Source organism: Vidua chalybeata, chromosome 1, assembly GCF_026979565.1.
Source record: "Vidua chalybeata isolate OUT-0048 chromosome 1, bVidCha1 merged haplotype, whole genome shotgun sequence".
NCBI lineage: Eukaryota > Metazoa > Chordata > Aves > Passeriformes > Viduidae > Vidua > Vidua chalybeata.
Window position 1 is genome coordinate 51,842,372 of NC_071530.1, and position 17,317 is coordinate 51,859,688.

General features: G+C 41.8%; 1 protein-coding gene across 3 annotated transcripts in view; it reads left to right on the forward strand.

Moving 5' to 3' along the window:
- The window catches only part of EGFR (epidermal growth factor receptor), a 158,934-nt gene that overhangs the window by 101,545 nt on the left and 40,072 nt on the right, over positions 1 to 17,317 (forward strand). For all 3 annotated transcript variants that reach the window (XM_053943409.1, XM_053944167.1, XM_053944978.1), the window contains exons 2-9: positions 7,384 to 7,535; positions 9,035 to 9,221; positions 9,878 to 10,012; positions 11,763 to 11,831; positions 14,045 to 14,163; positions 15,587 to 15,728; positions 16,453 to 16,569; positions 17,120 to 17,246. In XM_053943409.1, the coding sequence (XP_053799384.1) occupies positions 7,384 to 7,535; positions 9,035 to 9,221; positions 9,878 to 10,012; positions 11,763 to 11,831; positions 14,045 to 14,163; positions 15,587 to 15,728; positions 16,453 to 16,569; positions 17,120 to 17,246 (1,048 nt within the window). The remainder of the gene's footprint in view (positions 1 to 7,383; positions 7,536 to 9,034; positions 9,222 to 9,877; positions 10,013 to 11,762; positions 11,832 to 14,044; positions 14,164 to 15,586; positions 15,729 to 16,452; positions 16,570 to 17,119; positions 17,247 to 17,317) is intronic.

Genomic DNA, 17,317 nt, shown 5'->3' on the forward strand with positions numbered 1-17,317 from the left:
TGGGGAATTAATAAGGTTGAATCCCTTGTTGTCAGAAATATTGTGACTTTGGTGAGGTCTTCATCCAGAAGCAAGTTGATTTGTATGTGATTATTTGTTCTTTCAGGCAAATGCACACACCAGCAATCAGACCATCTGTCATGAGGCCTCCATCTTTTGCCATTTAGGATGTGACTTTTGACATTGAATGAAATGAACAGGGCTAATGCCTTTATTAATGCTCATCTCTTTATTAAAAAGATCAGCTGGGCAGGGGGCTCGACGCAGAGCTCGCCCCCGCGGTCGTAGCTTTCCCAGGCAGCCGAAAGGAAGGAGGCGTGCAGAGTCTGTCACTGGAGTCCTAAGCAGCAGCTGTCCTTTCTCCTTTCTTTGTGGCACACCGGTGGCCCGAGGATGAGGAGGCGTGGTGTGCAGAGTCTATTGCTGAAGTCCAGAACAACAGCTATCCCCGCTCCTTCCGTGGTGGCAGCACCAGGGCTCTCTGTCCCTCTATCTCCCTGCTTCTCAGAGCCTAATATAGTCTGTTCTTTCTTAGGTGATGGCGACGGTTAAAAGCCAGTCAGGGGATGTGTTTCCCTCTTCCTCAGCTAGGGCATTTATCTAGACTCCTCTATTGTGTTCAGTTTTTGATTTATATTCATTTTTATCTCCTAAAAATACTCCCATGATCCTAAGGGGTTTTTATTTGCATGTTAGTCCCAGAATGGCAGCGTGGAGGGGTGGGAGGCCAGGTAGTTTAGAGAAAACAAACAGAGCAATTATCTAATTAGCATTTCAATATCGGTACTTAGCTAGAGTTAGTAGTTTTCTTTTAGTGTTGCCATGGGAACTAGGAAAGCCCTGCCCGCGTCTCTGGGGAACACCTGGAAACTGTTCATAACAATTGAAGGGGAGGTCTCCACTCCTAATTGGAGTCAGGAAAGGAAACCTAAAATTACATTTATCTGGAAAAGTTGGTTTTGTCAAGTAAATAGAAAAAAGAAACCATCTGGGAAAGCTTTTCCTCAAGGCATATTATTTTTCTCCACTAGGGCGTTAGTTTTGGTAATTTTTGCAATTACAGTTTCCATCTAAGTATTTTTAAGAGCTCTGTCATTGTTTTGGTCCCAATGTGTCTAAAAGCTGGAATTAATCTCAGCAAATGCATTATTCTAAACCACACTGTTTGAGCAAGAACTTACTAAAGCCACGAGGTTGTTTTTCACAATGTTTTAAATAAAAGTATTTGGATAAGTGCAAAATCATTATCTTCTGCAGAAGAATTTCCAGTGCCCAAATGTTGCTGTCATTAAGCTGAAACTAGACTTTTTAGGCATTGTGTGGGTTTGCAAAAATTGTTCTCGAGGGAAAATGTGTGCCAGCATGTGAGCACTGTTTGTACTCCTTACCTATTTCCTAGCTTTCCTTTTCATAACTTCCCATGGCACATTGCAGTAGATTTGGTTTTCCTTTTGTGTCACGTGAACTTTCCTCCCTCTTGAAATTCTTACTCAGTGCGTTAAACATACTCAGCCCAGCAATACTGGGTAGTTTCCCCATCCCTTGTCTCTATAGAGCTGAGAAATTTGTGAATATAAGAAATATTTCTGTTTGAGTGATTGATTACATAAAATGTAATGTCACTTTCTTATTCCAACCTCTGATATTTCATACCCTGTTTTCTTTAGGTTCTTTCTCTTTCTAATAGGTTAGTCATGATCACAAATGTCCTGTCTGTTCTAGTACTTTGTTATAAGCTTAAATATCATTATTTTGATCATTTGACAGCTAGTAAGCTGCACTTTGCTGATTTCTACTGCAGGTTATGTGGATCCATTGTGTATGGAAGTGTATGCTTTGTGTATGGAAGTGTATGCTGTAAGTGTATGCTTTGAAGGTGGTTTAAAAAATACCTGATGTGGAGGACCTGCCCTTAGAGCTGATATGCATATTTATGCTTAAATGACAAGCATCCTCATTTAATTTCAGAGGACCTATTAGATGAAGGTCCTCATAAAGGGGAAACAGTTTTTCCCCCAGGAAAGATCATGGAGATGCAGAGTATGGCCAGGATCCTCGCTGTGTTGTGCAGGAATTACCCAGGGCATACAATGGGCAAAGGTCGAGATGGTGTGATTGCTCATACGGACCCAAATTGAGCAATATATCCTATAAAGTTATTCCAGTGCACTTGGAAGGTATTTTCCCCCACACTCTGATGAAGGTGTATTGGGTGTGGGCAGCACTGATGGTAGCACACCCAGTAGCAGCGTTATCTCCCCAGGCATTCAGTGGCAGCTTTGTATCCCAACCAAGCACCCAGCAAGGTACTGCTCTTCCATTAAGTACATAAAACAATCAAAAGTGAAATTACTGCTAAGGAGTGGGGGAAGAGGAACATTTATAAATGCACTGTCAGATTAAACAAATATCCCTTATCTACAAGTTTTGTGTTATTGTCAGTAATGGCTAGAAAACATGCAAAAGTACATACATTTATCATACTAGGGCATATATAGTTCTAAGTGACATATGAAGCATGGAAATGGACTTGCATATCTCTGAAATTGTCTTTGTGAGTTATTATTTTGATGTGTCTATCAGAGCTGAAGGGAGACTAACACTGGCTAAACATGGATAGAAACAGAGGGTGATTTGAGGATTGGTGATAATTTGGTTTCAAAGCATTCTCTGGGGTTTTTCTCAAGTCTAGGGCAAATATGCATGACAGGCTTGGGATTTCAGTATTTTCTGGGGAAAAGATGAAAACAGATTTTACTTATATCTCTGCAATTGCTGCAGGGAGCATTTTGTTTAATCTGAGCTTGTTTGGATTTGGGAAAATATTGTTGCTTAGCATTACAGCTGTATGGATGCCCTCTGACTCCCTACCATTACTTGGGGAAAATGCCATTTAGGAAATGCTTTGGTTTCATGCTACTGCTTCAACCTGCACAAGAAAAAAGTGGCCAAGGAGCAAAGGGTTGCAGAGGGTGAACCAGTTTGCATCACCAAGAAATACTCCTGTAAGTCCAAGTTTGAGGCAGAGAAGGGGAGGAGCAAGCATGTCTGTGGACACACAGAAGGTTTTAGTAGCCAGGACAGCCAACCCTGTGCTTTTCATAAGCACTAAATTCAATGAGTTTACATTTGTCAGTATAGTGTGCCTCTTTCCTGAGTCCTTTGATTGCTACTGTCTTATACAGCGTCTGACATATGGGTCATTTCAGCAATATCTAAATTTTTGTTAGGCTGTCTGTTGTGGTAATGCTGCAACTGATTCAAGATCAACATCACTTTGTCATTTAGGAATTGTGGCATGTGGGCTAAAATCTATATCACATAGAATTTAAATGCTTCATGGTGGTAATCCCATGATGCTGCCTTGCGAAATTCTGGATTGCCCCCATTCCACAGGAGTGGTGGCTGGGGCACTAAGGATCTAAGGAGATCACCCTGTCTGGGGTGGGATCTGCACTCCCAGCATGCAGCCCTGCTCTCAGCACTGCCACAGACAGCAGCCTCTTGGGACATGCCCTCTGTGTCAAAACTTTCCAGACCAGTGGTGTTTTTATTATATTAACATCACAGATAAAAGCAAAGCTTTCATCTTTCAGGGGTCAGCTCATGCCCTGAAGTTCATTTCTGGATCTTGGCTTTTCTACTGGGCAGGGATGTTCTCACCCTGAATGTTTTACTCTCCCTTTTAGCTAAAATGTGTAAGTGTCCACATAGAATATATATTATATGGTACATGCTACTGTAACTTCCAGCAGTACCATGAAAGTATTCATGCCCACCACTGACTCCTAAGCCTGGATAGTGCTGGCTTTGCTACACATTGAAACAAAATTACATGATGAATGTATTGCATGTGGCATCAGAATCTGTCCTTTAGAGGACAAGTAGGTTGAGTTCAATAGAGGTTAAATCGTAATAAATTCCATCAACTCAAGCATGCACATCCCACTTAAAACTCTGTGGAGCAAGGCGAGCACCTCATTGTCTGTGCTTTAGCCTCTGGCCAGAGTGGCATTCACACTGGGATATTATATACAGATAATTATAGCATGTATCTTTTTAGAACAGTTTCCATAAGCAAAGAAATTGCAGAAATGGTGTTATTCATCAGATACAAGCAGGTCATTTTACTTTCTTTTCAAATGTTCTAGTTGGAAAATTATTCTGCACCTTTGCCTGAGCTCAGTAATACTGCTGCAGGGATTTACCTTGTTTTGTTTGATTTGGGTTTTGTTTGCTCAGCATATACTGCTTACGACCCAGGTTCTCACTTGGTAAATACTGGTATGATGAAGTTCACTTTGTGGATGCACTTAGATCCCTTGTATCTCTTAGCGCAAACAGAAATTTGTGCATGAGGGAGAAAGCTTCACTGAAGTGTTCTGACTGATACTCTAACAGCCACATACTGTTTGTTGATTTCTTAACAGAAACAGCCCTCTTTATTCCACTCTTCAGATCATAACTAACATCTCATCTACAGCTACTCTTTACTGGATGGAGGATGTGATGAGGAGACCAGTGGTTTTGCATGTAGCTTAAGACATTTTTGGTAGAGAACCACCAAAGTGCTCTCTGCTCACAGTACAGGGGGAAAAAGGAGGTCCTGGGGGACCAAGCTGAAGCCCTTTCAGAGCTTGTTTCCCTCTGCAGCTTCACAAGCAGGGAAGCTCTTTCTCTTGACTATTTGTTTCTACCTTCTTGCTGTCCTCTGAGCTGTTTCCAATGCATGGAGCACCATGGTGAACCAAATCAACAAGCTTTCCTGAGCTAAAAATACCCTCTGTCCAATTATTTATTTATTGTCTTATATTATTTGTGGCTTGGATTAACTCTTTGGCATGGTTCCCTGAGTTGTCCCACGGGAGAAAGAGAAGGAGAAGTGCAAGAGTAACCATGCCCTCTGACTGCTGCCTCAGCCTTGACCTAGTAGGCAGTGAAAAAGTCTGTCTTTCTCAAGACAGCTGACCCAAGTTCAGCACTCCAACACTTCTCTGATCCCAAGAGAAGCACATTCAAATGAGTGCAATTTTTCTTGAGGGTTGTTTCAGCATCCTGGGCTGTTTTGTTGTGTGATCTGACCAGTGCCAAGCCACATAGAGTCAGTCAAGGGCACAGGTGGCCAGGAGGATGCCACCAGAGAAAGCTCCTCCTTCCAGCTATCCTTTGGTTCAGGTGCAGCTTAAACACTGCAGCTTTTGCATTGGGCCTGTCTTGAGTATTGGGGCAGATCTTTGGTGGTAACCTCAGAGATGCAACAATGCATCAGGTACATTTGTGGACCCTGAATACCACAGCAGGATGACTTATATTTTTTTATTTCTGTGAGCAGGCTAAACTGCACCTGCTCCTGCACTGTGTTGGAGTGCTTTCCAAAATCACACTTGTCTAAAGATCTGATATGAGATGCCTAAACTGAGCATCCAAGCTGAGGTTTTGAACAGTCTGAGAATCTGTAATTACTGGTTTTTCTTTGGTTGTAGCATAACATTGCTTAAAATTCAAGATGCCTTCTGGGATGACTCCTTGACTTTTCTAGTCAGTTCAAAGACTCTTCATCCCTGTCCCCAACAGCAACACATTTTCCAGAGCAGACTAGCCATATGACAGTATTTGTAACTTTCAAAATGTGACCACTCCGCAGAATAAAAACCTACCTGTGACTCTGATAATTTTTGGTCCTTGTACTTGAAGCAGACAGCAAATACAGATTTGAAGTATGAACACAATGCAACAGTTAAGTTTGAAACTGGAACATAAACTAAAACAGAAAATCCCACTTAGAATTTCTAAAGCAAATGTTAAAAAATTCAGAAATTCAAACTATATAAAAAGGGTCAAGCAGCTTAGACAATGTACCCACAGCCCTTCACAGTGTTCCCATTTACCAGCAGTTGCCACTGATTCCAAACACTATAATGTTTATCTAGATGTATAATGAGAAATAACTGAGGAATGTGAATGAACAGCCTTGCTTTAAACATGATCCAGAGTAATTAATCTGTTATCACTGTAACTCCTAATGTTGATGATTGTACTGAGAAGTACCATATGTTCAGTAAATAGTTTTGATGATTGGTAAATGTGTTTTTATCACTGTCATTATGTTGCTTTTCCTACTAATAAAGCATCAGTTGTTCGGTAAATCTTCAACAGGTGTTGTCTTTTGTTACTAGAACTGAAACATATCTCCAGCTTTGTCAAGAGTCTTTGTTATTTGCTTTGCAGCACCCCAGTTTGTGATTGGTGCTTCTATGAATTATGGCTCTACAAAAGTATCATTTCATGTATTCATTTCTCCAAGTTAAAAGTATATAATTCTTTCAATATGGAAACCTGTGCAGTCAGGCTGGACTTGCATTGTACAAATGATGAGATAACAGCCTCCTTTTGCTCCCACTGGAAAGCAAAGTGGAGCTGAAGGAGCCCCAGGAAGGGGTTGTGAAATTTTTTACCACATTGTCTTCTATATCATTCTCCTTTGCTCTGTATTAGCATAACTGAGAGATGTGTTCATTTGAGCCCTGTAGGGACAGCACAGGGAATGACTGTATGAGTACCGAATTTTTCAGGGTTGTGTCTGGTGTTTCTTCAGAACAAGTTTGCATTTTGCTCATTCATTGCAATCACAATGGTGATAACTTTTTTCAGTTCCTCTAGATTTAATAAAGCAGAGTAATATAATTTCAAGAGGGGATTAATTTTTCCATCGTGCTGTTACAAATATTTGGAATCTCAGTGGTGCTCTGTGTGACACTTCTTCCTTCTCCACCAGGCAGAAATGGATTTCAGTGCCAAAGATGAATATGCCAGAAAATCTCCTGAATCTGTCATACTCCCAAAATGTCAGAGTGGCAAGAGATGTGTAAGCTCTGGAGGTTCAGTTAGACCTTAAAACTCAAATTTGTAGCTTAAGAGGTGCTTCAGGAAGGCCCCCTTCCTCCCTCTGAGCTTACAAGGAGACCCAATGCCCCTGAAAGTAATATAAAATAGGTCCTCAGGAAAATCATCTTTGGTGATACCTGACAGCATGCCAGTTTCAGTAGTGTTCAGTGGAACTGTATCAATGTCCTCTCTTCAGGAACTGAGTTATGCCTGTCATGCTGGAAACTTAGTGCTACCTATGTACAAAAGCCTCGCATTGAAGCTTTTCTATAGCAGAAAGCAATGGAGGGTTATTCCAGCTCTAAATTCTGGTACATCTCTGTCCCTGGGAAACACTGCACACTTCCTACACTATTGCCATTGGACACATCATGTTCTCGTTTCTTATGAAGCTGATGCTTAACTTACTGTAGTGCTTTTAGAGATAAGTGAGCAACAAGTCTTTGCCTTGTAGTTATTCTTCCTTTCCTTCATGGAGCTTTCTCCTTTCCTCCACAGTTTGTCAAGGGACAAATAACAAGCTGACCCAACTGGGACATGTGGAAGATCATTTCACCAGCCTGCAGAGGATGTACAACAATTGCGAGGTGGTACTCAGCAACCTGGAGATTACATATGTGGAGCACAATCGTGACCTCTCTTTCCTGAAGGTTAGTGTTCATGGCCTATGGGGCCTTCTCTGCTACAACAAATCCTACTCCATTTTTTAAGTGCAAATGATCAGTTGCTGATAAAATTCTGTGGTGATCCAAAAACATAGCTAGTTAAGGTCAGAGGAATCGCAGCCTACAGTCTAAGCATATCTGTAGGCTGCAGGATGCACTTAACCTTACTACACAAATCAGGTACTGTGAGAAATAGCTTTTCAAGCACTTGCCAGCCTGTGCTGGGTGCTGTGCAGATGGGTTTCTTCTCATTTATAATTAGAATTACATCCTTACCTATTATCTCACTTCTCAGAGGGCAAAAGGCTTTGTGGTGCTGATAGGGCAAAGCAAAGCACAAAGCGAGTGGCAGATTGTGAAGTGTGGAGGCCTTTTCCCTGCCCTCCAAACTGTGATCCCTTTCTCTGCCATGGTGGTGAGTGCCTCTCCAGCCTGAAGTGCTCACACCCTCAGCAGGCAGGCAAGTCCTGTGCAATAATTTCCTACATGGATTCTTGAAGTGATCTTCAAGAAAATCCCCTGTGATTGACACATGGGCTACTCCCATCTCAACATTTGTTTTGTGCACAAGTTCATGGACAAATTAAGGCAAGCTGAGGAAGGGGTGAACAGAGGATGGATGTTAAAACACAGCCATGGCATGGGGAGAAGCCATGGCTGACATGGGGACCTCCAGGTTCTCCGCCAGCAAATAACAAGCAACGTCAAAAAACCTATGGTTTGAACATATGGGTTACAAATATGATGTTATTGCCATTCTTCTTTTCTAAACACAACCTGCTCACAGAGCTCAGGGTTCCGAGGAAGGTAACGAGTCTCTTGAAAATTTACTGGTAGTCTTCATAGAAAAGGAAAATATCTTTAGTAGTCTGAAAGATTTTCACTAGCAGTGAATTTTGTAAGTGATAGAAATGCATACATTTCACAGTCCAAGACAGGAATAAACCCACATGTAGGAACATTACCTCACTTGCCTTTTTGTCCTGTAAAGAGATATATTGTTTAAAAAGGAGAAGGTTGCCTAGTCTTCCCCTTTTATGAGCATGGGAAGGGGAACAGAAGAGACCATGTAAAAGCCTCAATCAGGTGGCATCTGTGTGCTGCCAGTTGTTGAAGGCTAGGCAAGTGTTTATGGGAAGCATCACACTTAGTTGTGTGCATGCATGTGTGCATGCATGCTTGCCCTTTTCTCCTGCCTCCCCTAGTCAGCCCCACTTACCCTTACTTGGGGACAGAACAGGGGTACACTGGACCTTTGGAATGACCTCCTGGTAGCTGCTGAAAGGGTGAGTTTATACATGCTTAACCACCAAGGTTTTTCACATAGTCCCTTTCTCTTCTTAGATTTATTTATTTTTAATGAGATTAAGTGCTCTGTCATTCCTTGAAATTGAAAGATGGTAGATTGGAGGAGTGGGAGGAGGAAAGCAGTTATTGAAGAGTACTATGGATTAAACACCTTGTTTCCTCTGTTGTTCTCTCAGACAATACAGGAGGTTGCAGGCTACGTGCTCATCGCCCTTAACATGGTGGATGTCATTCCCCTCGAAAACCTCCAGATCATCCGAGGCAATGTGCTGTATGACAACTCTTACGCCCTGGCTGTTTTATCCAACTACCACATGAATAAAACCCAGGGACTCCGACAGCTGCCAATGAAGCGGCTTTCAGGTGAGACACGGCCAAGAAGTGGAGGCACCTCTAAAGCCAACTTCAACTGTCAGCTTATTGGTGTCAAAATCTATTGGAGATTGCCTCTCAAAGTCATAGGCCATCAAAACTTGCTTTAAAAGCAAGGATCTGAATGTAGTTTTCTACTTGCTTTCCTGCTAGCCAGTCTTCTGCAAAAGATAAAGAAAATTCATCAAGATTCATCTTTGCTCCCAAAACTGGCAAAGAAGCATCCATTTGTTATTTTGTATTATTTGATTCCAGTGCATAAATATTGACATTTTCTGTTAGATCCCTGTGGGAACTGGTAATATGTGTGTCTCACGTGGTGTCTGGCTGGGCACACCAGCAGTGCCCACTCTGCTGAGTGCTGTGGGCCCTAAAGGTGGCACCAGGCAGAAAACTACACATAGTGGCGTCTGGGCGGCATCTGAGAAAAACTGATCTCCAGAACCAATTGGTCTGGTTTTGGTGTTAGTTACACCATCAGGAGTGCTGATGCCCTGCAGATTGTTCCTTTCTGTCAGTATCATGTGACTGAGGTAGAGAAAGGTGTAATTTATTTATCTTTCTTTAGATCAGAGACATTTTGGGGATGTTTTTGGGACATATTAGGGATTTGCTTCACTTAGCAATTTTTTTTTTTTCTGTAACAGAAATTCTCAATGGAGGTGTTAAAATCAGCAACAACCCCAAACTGTGCAACATGGACACTGTTCTTTGGAATGACATCATTGACACAAGCAAGAAGCCTCCCACAGTGCTTGAATTTGCGAGCAACCTGTCTTCTTGTGAGTATTAACTTACCAAAAGTGCTATGTGTCCCTCTCCATTTTAGAGAGTAAAATGAGCGTCTCATCTTTCATGCAGTGGGTTCCTGGTCCAACAATTTCTAACGAAGGCTACCAAGCTCTGTTTCAAGAGAAGTGCTTTCATTTCTGCACAACTGGCCTAAGATAGAATTTTTCATGATGGTTAGGTCCTTAACTCATAGCTCAGCAAAGTTCTTGGGAATGTTCCTCTTGATTTAAGACAGTACCCTGCATATGTGTTCAGCTCAGAAAAATGTGCATTCATTTGCTTTCCAGCAATCTTCTGTTTACAGTGTGAGGCTCTGGTCTAGAAAAACCAAATGGGTAGCTTCATGGAATTACTTGAAGCCTTTTTCGAGCTAAGACCCAAGTAATGCCATAAAATTCTCCTGTTTTGGACTGCACAGATTACCCTGGCAAAAGTAATAATAAACAGATAGATAAATCTGACACTTCAGATCAACAGGGATATGAGGGGATATTTAAAAGTTTGTACAGCATATGCTTAGAGCAGGCTCAAGCTAATCCTTCAGCCTTATGAGTCCCTCGTAAAATCCCCAGTCATTTCACAGAAAGGAGGGTTTATTTTCATTTCTGAGCATTTAATTTCTGGCACTATAAATTGGCAGGAAAACATATTTTCTTTATCTTCTTCCAGTTGCATAATTGCCTGAGAGCTAATAGCCAACTTCTGTGTTCTTATTTTTCTATGGAACCCTGGCGTAATCAAGGAGTTGCAAACTATACATGTCAGCACAGGAGTTTGGCTCTGAAGACCACAGAAATGTTAACCTTTAACTTTTCAACTTAAAAAAAAAAAAAGTTCTTTGGTCCCACACCAAATCAATCCACTCTCGGACAAGTATTGGCATTTGTTCAGCTATTTGATGGCTGACGGGGGGGAAGGAGAATCACATGCCGTTAGTGGGAAGAAACACTCTAGTAGGAAATGTCTTTTAAATGTAGTGAATTCCACATTAATCTGCTAAGACAGCCTTTTATGGCTTTAATAATGATCCCATACTCTAAAATAAGTTGTTTCTCTGGAGCTTTGCTTGTCATTAAGAGAAAGAAGAAGAAAGAACAGAGCAAGGAGGGAAGAATGGTAAAAAACCCAGCACTGAATCCTCAATGTCAGTCAAGGTGTCTGTCCATCCTGCCCACCTCTCCATTAATTGTCCATCTGCAGTATAGTCCTGCACAAGGAGTATTTTTGGCAGAGGATGGGAGGAGGGCACAAAGCAGACAAGTCAAATTACTTTGTGGTCAGAGTAGCTGGCAGTTACCTGTGAATCCAGTTGGATTTGTTTTCTTTTTAGAGCTGCCTGGTTCAGAAACACTGATTTACATGTGGCCTGAGTGAGCAGCTGGCACATGCCTGACTTCAAGCCAGTGGTGACTTGCCATAGCATGAAAACCCCAGCAGAAGGGCCAGCTGGGCAGTAGCTGAGATTCCTGTTCCTGGGAAAAATATGCCTCTTTCGTAAGCTAGACTGGCTGGGTATTGTGCTCCCTTGCTCAAAGGTGTGGAGGTGGAGAAATGCACGTAGGAAAGCAGAGGTGAACAAAGGATAACGAATTCAGCTCTCAAATTTTTTCAGCACTGTTGTATGGGTGTTTCTTACCCTGGTTTATCAGGAAGAAAATCCCAAGTCATTGTTTTCTGTTGTTCATAGTACCTTGTTATTTTCTTCGTTTACAGAATATTATACTCTCTCTTGTGTTTTAGGTCCCAAATGCCATCAGAACTGCACAGAAGACCACTGCTGGGGCCCTGGTGAACAAAACTGCCAGACATGTAAGCCTGCAGATTAGTTAAGAAATAGCTTGTGTGCTCTAACATACATACTACATTTCTGTCTACTGAAAACCTAACAGTAATTATGCAGGTAGGTTGCTTGCTTGATACTAAGAGAGCAGCAGAAACATCCATTTACAAGGGCCTGAGGTTTTGCAACAGTTTATTTTTCCTAAAGTAAAGGTTGAGGAGGAACAGCACCATGACAATGTGTCTCACTGCTTTTTTTTTTCCTTTAAAAAGTGGCGAAATACACTGAGTTTTGTTTCGTGAAAAGTTCAGTGGAAAAACTGCTGATCTAGACATAATGCAAATGGAAGCAACATCCTATATTCAGTTTTCCATTGCAAATAGTCACCTGAGCCTAAGTCTTTTTGTCTGCAAATATCAAGCCAAATTTTTATGGCTTAGAGCTTGAGGAAAGAAGAGCATATACCTTTGCGGTCTTCATATAGTGTAAGCTTCAGTTTTTGTCAGTTGGCTCTGCAGTTTGGCTCTCCGGTAGACAGTGGGTGTGCATACAAAGCCCTTCCTGGGTTGGTTCCTGCAGCTGAGGCTGCACAGCTGTCCCAGGACCTTGCAAGACCTCTGGTCTCAGCCCTGCAAGCTTCCAGCACTTACAAACCCTCACTGGAATCAGGAGGTTGATGCGTGCATGAAACAAAATCCTTTGTGGGCTCTTGCTTGCCTCTCCAGGCATTTGAGAATCTGGCCAACTGAAAATGTATCCCACATTTCCATATGTGGGAAAGTTTGGGGGATACGTCTCTTTCTTCTGGAAATGAATGTGGGATACTCTATGTGAAGTAAAAATGTTTGATGTAATATATGTTTCCAGCAGGAAACTCTAGTCAATAGTTATCAAAGTGATGAGGTGCTTTATTCCCCTGCTAATTCTTATGAAAAAAATTGTATCAAAATGCTGTTCATGTGGAACAATGTGCCTTTTATTACCCCTGTTTCTAGTTAAATGGAGGAGTTGCCATCAGAGAAGCTAATGCATACTGTGCAAATAATCTGTTTCCTTGAAAATATACTACCTTGCTTACAGGTCTACAAGAAAAAAAAATAGTACAGTTTAGATACAGAACTGTGTAATGGAAAAAGAATATATGATTTTTAAAAATCACTGTTATATACCCTGTAGCTGGCTATTTTTTGAAATAATTTTCTGTTCATTAACAACCATGGTTTTCAGACTTACAGGAATTTCTGATAATATTGTAATTCATTTGTGCCAGCTGTGAAGTTGATAACAGTTAGCACAGTGCATAGCTGAAATGCTCAGGATGCTGTATGAAGCAGAGTAGCCATCAGGTTCTTCTGGCACCTTATGCCAGGCTTCATGGATCAGTAATTGTTTTTTTTTTTAGAGAACAAACAATCCCATTTTGGGTCGCTGGTACAAAATCATGGTAGCCATTCATTTGTGGGGTTTTTTTTAATTGTTCTGATTATCCTTTTCTCTGCTTTGATATTCAAATGGAGACACTTTCCCAATTCTCAACAAAACGTTGCAGTTTTTGCTTCCCTGCAAAAAGCTGGACATGGGACAGTTCATTCCTTCAGGTTGTTGCACTGGTGCAAACCCTAAGGGAGTTATGTAATGAAGATAAAATTTCACCAAGGATTTGAACATTAAAGAAAAATAATTCAATGTGTATATGAAATCTGCTTGCTAAGTGAGTCTCCCCTATCTCTGCAAATTTTGGAAATATTTTAGTGCATTAAAGGGACATTTTACAGCACCACACCTACTATGTACAGTTTCCAATTATAGTACAGAGTCCTGTCAATTCTATCACATTGTTTTTCTCAAAATTAGCACCAATAATAGTAAATTTTCTCAATAAAGTGGAGATATATTTTACCCTGTTGCCCAGCTATAAGATGCAGTGGCTTCGTCACAGAGTTTTGCTTGGTCTAGGCATTGGTGCAACAGGGTTGTTCTTTCTAAGCAGGACATATTTCCTGGCTGGGATCAGAGTTCTTAGCACCTCATAAGAGCCAAGATAATTACAGGCTGAACGTGACCCCTTCTTACCACCAGCCACACTCGCTTTCACCCCTCCCAAACTTTGGCCTTAAATGAGGACAGAACGTCCCATGAGGAAAATCTAGCACAGAACCTGCACCAGACCTTTTCTCCATATTTCTTGATCTCACAGCAGCAAGTACAGCTGATGTTTTTCATTTTTTCTTGTATCTTCCAGTAACAAAAGTCATCTGTGCTCAGCAGTGCTCTGGTCGGTGCAGAGGAAAGGTGCCCAGCGACTGCTGCCACAACCAGTGTGCCGCGGGGTGCACCGGGCCTCGGGAGAGTGACTGCCTGGTAATGATGCTACACCACCACCATAATGGCTTCAGTCGCTGACACGGCGAGCAGGGCTTTCAGCTGCATGTCCTCTAGCTTTCTTCAGCCCCAGAAGGCCTCCTGAGAGATGGTGACCTGGAGGGTGTTCCCAGGCTTCCCTGCATGGGTGGTTGTTGGGAGGGAAGATGACGTGAACTTCACAGCACCCTTTGCTGGTCTTTACTGACTCTGCCCATGGACCTTCCTAGTGTGTTCCAAACCAGTGTTAGTGCCTTTGACTGCCCAGTGAGCTCAATGTTGTTGCAGAACATCTAAATGTTTGTTGTAGGCAACTTCCCCACATGAAGATGTCCACAAGCCCACAGCTGACCCCACGGTGAAGCAGTTATCCAGGCCAGCACAGCTTTGCCTTGTACTCCTTAGCACTAAGTCAGTAGTAATTTTGGTTTACTAAAGCAAGAACTTGTAAGGGAAGTAAAGAAGTGATAGATCTTCATTTTTTTGCATTTTACTGAGCTTCATGCATGAAATCTGTGTTTCCCTTTCTGCTTTTGATTTGACACAAAAGCACTGTATTTGGGGAGCCCTGGGGCAGTGAAGAGAGAAGAAACAGATGGAGGTTCTTTAGGGAATAAAGGTCCCATTGCTTTTCCACGAGATTTTCAGGGGTTTGGTGCATGCTGTGGTTTTAACTTTTCCCCATGTTTTCACTACACTTCATTCAAAATTAAGTGACATCTCAGAAATTCCCCGAAATTCTCCAGTCTGGATTTTATTCTTGTTACCTCTCTTCCTGGTTTCCTTTTAAGATGGCTATGATCCCCTTACTGGCTCACAGAGAAGAGAGTTACTCTCTCTCATCTGGAAAGCCAGGAGAGAAGAAAGGGAAAAAGAGAGTAATTATTAATTTAATGCAGATTTAGATTGGAAGAACCAACTTGTCCTTCATAAATGCCTGCTAAATTGTTCATTACCTGCAGCCAAATATAATAGCTTGAGTTTAATATTTAGCCAGAAAAGTCAGTAATTGGCAGGAAAGGACTTGATTTGATTTAGGTTATTAAAAACTGGCCAAGAAAAGTACAGTTTGTCTTGATCTGGTTGCTGCTTGTAAGGGAAAATTTTTCTGTCTAAGGCATGCAGATTTGCTCCTGTTCCCACGTGAATTTCAGCAGCTCTCCACCAGAGTGCCAAGGTTTCTTGTTCAGAAAAAGAAGAGTTCATGGTTTCTTTTTTTAAAAAATACTGAGCTCCATTGCCCAGCCTGAAGCAACCTTTCAACTTCAAAGCCTGAGGGACCATCCCTGTAGCTGCTTGGGGTTTCCATTAGAGCTAAGCAGGAAGCAGATGAGGCCATCAGAGTGTTTTGAAGACCTGATGTAAAATCACTGTCACTTTTTAAGGAAAAGGCAGTTTAATGGGTGCTGTTGTTCAATGCCAGGCATGCCGCAAATTTCGGGATGATGCTACGTGCAAGGATACGTGTCCCCCATTGGTCCTGTATAACCCCACCACTTACCAGATGGATGTGAACCCTGAAGGAAAATACAGCTTCGGAGCCACTTGTGTGAAGGAATGTCCACGTAAGTTCATTTCAGGTTGCAGCCCAGAGGAGGTGAAGAGTTGGAGAAAAGAGGGAAGGGTCCTATGTCATCTCTCTGTGTTGTGGTCAAGTGAAAGAGCACTTGTTCTCTTCAGTTTCTGTGGGAACTGAGAACAGATGACAAAATGAGCCTCTTGAAACAGTCTGAATCCATCACCTTGCCTGGTTTTTAATCTTTGCATTTTGACTTCTGAATTTTTTTCTTTTGGTGAAGAGAAAGGCATCTTCTAAAAAACATTAAACAATGGCTATATAGGATCAATGCTATGGATTGCCAAAGCATTATCAAATTTTAACTGGTTCTTAATTAGGACAGTTAAAAAGTAATTGATGTTAACACTCTGTCTCAAGGCCTGTGATCACTGTTTTCTCTACAGATGCTTGCTTTTCCTTTCTCGCTGTTCCATTTCTGTATTTTTTTTAATCCACCAAGACATGGATGTTGTTTTATTCTTCTGTGACCATTACCCTCCCTGTAAAATGGTGATAGCACTGCATGTTCATCTACCTTCAAATGATGTTGGTGACGTTCATAGTTAATGCCTGTACTTTCCTAAGTGTACCAAAAACTCAAAGCCCTTTTTTCTTACAAGTCTTGAGGTGCTTGTCTGGACCTCAAAGCATCCCTCTTGTATTTCAGTCATCTTTCAGTCATCCCTCTAGTATTTTCAGTCACCTAAGTCAGCATCCCTTTTTTTTCCCAGACAACTATGTGGTGACAGATCATGGCTCCTGTGTTCGCTCGTGCAACGCTGATACTTATGAAGTGGAAGAAAATGGTGTTCGGAAGTGTAAAAAGTGTGATGGGCTATGCAGCAAAGGTATAAAAAGTATGGAATAAAACAGTGAGGCTTTGGGATGATAGAGAATTTACTAGGAAAAGTGCAGGGAGTTCTAATCTTGGTTAAGTGCAAATTCAGTATAAATCAGATCCAGCAATAGTTTGGAGATCTGACAAGTGGCTTGATCAGGAAGCATGACTGTGGAGCATCCTCTCCAGGGATACACCACGAGTGCAGTGGATAAACTGTGTGCATGTATATCTTGCACATCAGCCTTCTCCTCCATTGTCCTTCCCAGTGTCTCATCAAGAGGAATGGAAATGGGACAAAGAGAGAAGGGGATGTGCCAGAGCCTGTGTGCAGAGATGCTCAGACCAGAGCTGCACAGCTGGGCAAGCAGGAAGTAGTTATCCTGTGGGACTTTCAGAAAAGCAAAAATAGGCAAAAGATCTATGAAACTCATCTTAGAGTGGTAGGTTTGACCATACAGGAATTCTTTCTGAACTTGTGGCACCTCCATGTTTCTACCCTGCCATGTGACTGGGTTTCACTTTTGTCCCCCCTGACTTTTGTATCTCTCCTTTAACAGTGTGCAATGGCATCGGAATAGGTGAACTTAAAGGGATCCTCTCCATAAATGCCACAAATATCGACTCCTTCAAAAACTGTACCAAGATCAATGGGGACGTCAGCATTCTCCCAGTTGCATTTCTAGGGTGAGTTACCTGCTGGCCATCAAGCACTGAAAGAAAAAGGCTAGGGAAAATCCAGGCTAAGCTGTTCTTTT